General features: G+C 40.3%; 1 protein-coding gene across 1 annotated transcript; it reads right to left on the bottom strand.

Annotated features, from left to right (window-relative positions):
• Nucleotides 1–1506: 1506 nt before the first annotated feature.
• Nucleotides 1507–3783, bottom strand: TEX13D (TEX13 family member D). Its single transcript, XM_036016360.1, has one exon. It carries the CDS (start codon nucleotides 2929–2931, stop codon nucleotides 1507–1509), a length of 1425 nt encoding a protein of 474 aa, XP_035872253.1. The 5' UTR covers nucleotides 2932–3783.
• Between the last annotated feature and the right edge of the window lie 2162 nt (nucleotides 3784–5945).

Here is a 5945-nt window from a genome sequence, read left to right as displayed (position 1 = left end):
TCAAAGGAGGAAATAAGCAGAACCAGAAAAGTCCTGCTTGCATTCTTGTGAGGCCACTTTCCCAATATTTGCCACTGCTCATTTGTCTCACCTGGGACCGACAAGATGAGCAGTTATGTTACTCAAGTCCTTTCATGAAACTCTATTTGACGTTGCTCTCAAGACTGCAAAACTATCTGGATATTATTTCAGTTGGGTTTACCCAAAGGTTGTATTACATGCAAGGCAAAGAGGTCACCTCTGATCTATTTTGTATCTCAAATTATGCTCTCTTCTGGAATCTAACCAAACTCACAAAATAAGGTTATAACGTGTGCAACAGATATTTAATATATGTCTAGTTCCAAACACATACTAGAGAATAATTTTGTGTAACAAATTTCATGAAATTTACCAAATTTGCTATCTGTGGAATTTAACACTGAAATCTTATGAATTAATTCCATGTCCCAACAGAGAAATTAAATTGTAACAAAAGTCATTTTGTTCTCCCCTTCCCCCCCGATGAATGCCAAAGTATCTCTTCTTCCCTCACTTCTCACTCTTCTTGGTTGGTGTGATTTCTTTAGGCTCTTGGAAAATCTTCTCCTGGGACAGGTTCAGGTTCTTTATCAAGCAAGTTCCAAACTCGGTGACACTCAGAAACACACAAAAACAGGCCTTTACCTGTAAAACCTGAAAAAGACAAGAAGCAAACATGAATGCTGCAGAAGTTTACAAAGTAATAACAGAATTTTCAAGGAAAAGCAGCCCTCCTAAAATTCAATGTAGTGTATAACTCTAAAAAACACATAGCTGTTCCCAGCCAAAGACATGACATTTTCAGGAAAAGGGGGTCAATAAGAAAACAGAAAGGAGTGGAAAGGAGAATAAAGGCTTCATGGCCTCAGTGTCTCTAGGTGCCAGCCAATCAGTATCAGCATACAGAATCCACCACCTGTAAACTTAAATGCAATTAGGAGAAATCCTCTATTCAAAGAGTGTGATACTCACCCTGGCTGGTGTGGCTCAGTGGATTGAGAACCAAAGGGTCGCTGGTTCAATTCCCAGGCAGGGCACATGCCTGGGTTGCAGGCCAAGTCCCCAGCAGGGGGCACATGAGAGGCAACCACACATTGATGTTTCTCTCCCTCTTTCTCCCTCCCTTCCCCTCTCTAGAAGTAAATAAATAAAATTAAAAAATAAAGAGTGTGATACTCAAAAACAGTCTTTGTTCAAGTTCATTTGATAAAAAAGATTGTTAACCAATGTTACCCCAATAAATTTAAACTAAATAAATTAAAGAAAAATATATAAATACATATGTGTTTGTATATGTGTACCCATCATGATAAAAAGTTGTTACTTTGGGTAATAGAATAATGGATTATTTTATTTAATTTTTTTCTATGATAACTTTGGTTTCAAATTTTCTGTGAAGTAAATAAGTTATTTTTTTATCAAAAGGGAGTCTTAGGAAATTGTTTTTTCTTTAGAGTGTTTCCATTCTTACTTACCTTCCTTAAATTAATGAGTTTGTCCTGGGTTCACGTTTCCCAGCTCACCAGGAATGTAGACTATCCTGCATCTAAAGCAGGCCTTGCGCCATGAGAAATTCATCATTTTGCACCAAGGACAGTCCCAATCACGTCGGGCAGACATCTTCCGGAGCTGGGAAGCTGAGGCTCTTCTCTCTTTTGATTGCCAAAACCTCTGCCCCTGAGACAGTTGTTTCTTTGGATTTTGTTTCACATCAAGGCTCCTACTGCCCCTCAGGTGACTTGCCTGGGGCCTCTCTGGATCACCTTCCTGGCTCTGGATACCCCCCAAGGGGACAGTCCCTTGGGGCATCTCTGGATCTTTTTCTTGGCTATGGCTTTTGTTCCTGTCACCCATGGTAACCATGCTGTGGGGCCTCTCTAGATGTTGTTCTTGGCTCTGGTTGTAGCTATCCCCAGTGGGGACCATTCTCTGTGGCCCCACTGCACCATCTTCCTGGCTATGATTCTTATTGTCGCTCAGGTTGACCATCCTCTGGGGCCTCTCTGGATCTTGTTGGCTAAGGCTGTTGATGTTCCCTAAGGGGACTGTATCCTGGAGGATCTCAGGACCTTCCTTGTGGCTGTGGCTTCTCTGTTTTCCCAGTGGGGCCATCTCCTCCTGGGTCCCCACTATGGAACACGGGCCAGGGGGATTATTCCCCAGGGGAGGCATGTTAGGTGGGATTACTGCATGTACTGCTTCCGTGAATACTGGTGGTGGTGGCAAAGGTTGCAAGGGTGGGAATCCCATTGGGAATGGTGGGTAAAATGGAAATGGGCATGGCACTGGCAGAAGCGGTTGCATGGCCTGGCTCCAGGGACAGCCAGGCATCCCCATGGCCCCCACATTTCTCTGCTGCTCTTCACTCAGAGGCCATACCATGGCCCCGACTTGCACAGGTCGAGGCCCAGGCACTATTCCATGGGCCAACAAAGTCTCTTTGGCCAATGTCTCAGTCTGGAGCAGCCACCCATGAAGCATATCACGTTCATTCAGTGCCTGCTGCTGGGCAGCCTGTGTGAAGCGCAGCTGTGAGGCCATCTCATCACGCTCTTTGCGCAGCCTCTGCAACTCGGGAGCCAGAGCCCAGGAAACCCCCTCAAGCTCCTCCACCCGATCCTGCAACTGCCGAACCCGGTATACCAGCTGCTCACGCTGCCTAGCACCGACACGTATGCCCAAGGTCAGCGCACTCCAAGTGCAGGCCCGCTTGATGGTGCTTGGCAACTCAGGGTCATTCAGGACAGCCTGAAGCCGGTCCTCTATCTCACTCCATGACTGCGAGCGGAAGGTAGTGTAGAAATCTGGGCCGCCGCCATTACTGAGGACTTCATTATTGATGAAACTGATCACCTCGTCATGGCGGAAACCGCTGGCATATTCTGCATAGTCCACATTCGAGGCCATCATAGTTTACTTGACCGACTGCCTCACAGGCAACGATGTGCCTGCCGCAACCACCAGCAAAGGCTGTGGCCACCAATACGTGTACCCCTCAACTTTCTGTTCAGTTTTAATTCAGTCCTAGCCCAGTCCTGGCCTCCTCTTAGGCCTTTTTCTACCCTTAAACCTTTCCTAACAAAACCCACAGCCAACTATCTCACCTCACAAACACTTGCCAGGCAACCACATGACACGTCATAGAAACGAGCTGTGCGTCACGCCCGCCGCAAGGCCTTCTGGGAATGACCTCCCTTGGTCCATACCCTGAGAATTATGGGTAACGGAACTACTCTGTGCAAACAGTAACCAATTGACAGCTAGGGAGGCTCTCTAAATATCAGACAAGGTAGATTTTCACACAAAAATTGCTGAGATAAAAAGGATATTATACAATGTTAAAAAGGTCAATCAATCGATATAGCAATTGTAAATATATATACACTTTATATATGCACCAAAAGAATAGTTCAAAATATATGCCAAACATAGAATTGAGAGTAGGCAAAGGCAGTTCTAGAGTGATAGTATAATGGAGTCTAGACTTCAATACTCCATTTCCAATAACTGATGGAAAGACTTGATAGATTAATAAGGAAATACAAGATTTGAATAACACTATAAACCAAAAAGACCTAACAAACATTTACAAAATAGTCAACCCCAAAACAGCACACTACATATTTTTCTCAAGTGCACATTAAAGATTCTCCAGCATAAACCATACATTAGGCCACAAAATAAGTCAGTACATTTATGAAGATTAAAATCATACTAAGTATGTCCTCTGACCACAGGGAATGACATTGGAAATCAACAACAAAGTGAAACTTGAAAAAATATACAAATATGTTAAAATTAAACAACACTGCTAAATAACCATTGTGTCAAAGAAAAAATCACAATGGAAATTACAAAATAAGTTCGGATTGATGAAAATAAAATACAACATACCAAAATTAATGTGATTCAATCAAAGCAGGAGGAAATTTATAGCTGCAAATGCCAACATTTAAAGAGAAGAAACAAAACAATAGTGGGGGGAGGGGACAGTGGGGAGAAGGGTTTTCAGGAAGTATTGTAAAGGACACACGGACAAAACCAAGGGGGAGGGTGGAAGCAAGGGAGGGAGGTGGGTTTGGCTGGGGTGGGGGGAGGGGTGCGGAGAAAATGCAGACAACTGTAATTGAACAATAATAAAGTAATTTAAAAAATAAAAATAAAAATAAGAAACATATGACTGTTATGTGAATAATGCAACTACCCACCTTAATGAATTTAGAAAACTAAGCCCAAAGCAAGGCAGAAGAAAAAACTGATAAAAATTAGAATGGTGATAAAACAGAGAAGAGGAAAAAATATGAAAAATTAAGTAAATCCAAACACTGGTTCTTTGAGAAGATTAATAAAATTGACAAATTTTAAAGAATATTTTTCAAGAAAAAAATAAAGATTCAAATTACTAAAATCTGGAATGAAAAAAGGACATTTACTACTGACCTTATGGAAATAAAAAGGATTATAAGATAATACTGTGAATGATTACATGTGAACAAATTAGATACCTAGATGAAACAGACAAATTCCTGAAAACACACAAACTAACCAAATAGATTCAGGCAGAAATAGAAAATCTGAACAGGCCTATAAAATGTACAGAGATTTAATCAGTAATCAAAAACCTGCCAACATAGAAAAGCCCAGGACCAAACAGCTTCACTGGTAAATTCTACCAAATATTTAAAGAGTAATTAACAGATATACATGCATAGAATTGAGAGTCTATAAATAAACCTATGTACCTATGATCAATTAATTTTTAACAAGGGTGACAAGACTACTCAATGGGGAAGGAATAGTCTCTTCAACAAATGGCTCTGAGATAACTGGATATCCATTTGTAAAAGAATGAAGGTGAACTATTACCTCAGCCCATATATTGGGCTGGCCAAAAAGTTTGTTTGTTATTTTCCGTATGATGGCTCTAATAGTGCTTAGTTGTCTTTAACTTCATTCTAAACAATTTTGTTAGAGTATATTGTGACAGCTGTCATGTCAGCATGTATTTTTTAAAAACTGATCAAAATTGGTGAATTTTTGTGTAGCCATTTTAATATTGAAAATGGAATAAAACACACAACATTTTTGGTCTAGTATGCTTTATTATTTCAAGAAAAGTAAACATGCAAGTGAAATGCAAAGAAAAGATTTGTGCAGTGTATGGAGAAGGTGCTGCAACTGATCAAACATGTCAAAAGTGGTTTGTAAAATTTGGTGCTGGAGAGTTCTCACTGGATGATGATGCTCCATGGTCAGGCAGACCAGTTGAAGTTGATCACGATCAAATCAAGACATTAACTGAGAACAATCAATATACCACATGGGAGATACACAACATATTCAAAATATCCCAATCAATAAAGTGATTGGTGAAAATGAAAAATGTGTCTTTTATTTTACAAAAAAAAAATGAAGCGAACTTTTTGGCCAATCCAAGCACAAAAATTAACTCAATTTTTGTTTGTTGTTTCTGTTTGTTTGGGACTGTTATTATTTTACTTGCTTTTCTAAATTATTTTTGTAAAGTTTTTTTATTCTTCATCATATGTCGCCACTGAAGTCTGTGTTCCATAGGCTTAGTGGTCAGTTAGTGTTTTAAGACTATATCTATAAACCCTTGAAACTTCAAAATATATTTTTAAAAAGAATTTTTAAAACTCTCCCACTCTTTGCCCTGGCCGGAATGGCTCAGCTGGTCATAGCATTGTCCTATAACCGAAGGGTTGCTGGTTCAATTCACTGTCAGGGCATGTGCTTGGTTTAGGATTCACTCCCCAGTCTAGACCTGTATGATCCCAGGTAGAGGCATGTACAGGAGGCAACCAATCAATGCTTCTTTCTTGTATCAATTTTTCTCTCCCTTCCTCTCTCTCTAAAAAAGCAGTGAAAAAAAATGTCTTCAGGTGAGGAGAAAAAAAAACCTC

Source organism: Phyllostomus discolor, chromosome X (genome assembly GCF_004126475.2).
Source record: "Phyllostomus discolor isolate MPI-MPIP mPhyDis1 chromosome X, mPhyDis1.pri.v3, whole genome shotgun sequence".
Taxonomy (NCBI): Eukaryota; Metazoa; Chordata; class Mammalia; order Chiroptera; family Phyllostomidae; genus Phyllostomus; species Phyllostomus discolor.
The sequence above is the reverse complement of the archived record's forward strand: the minus strand, read 5'-3'. Positions and strand labels throughout refer to the sequence as shown.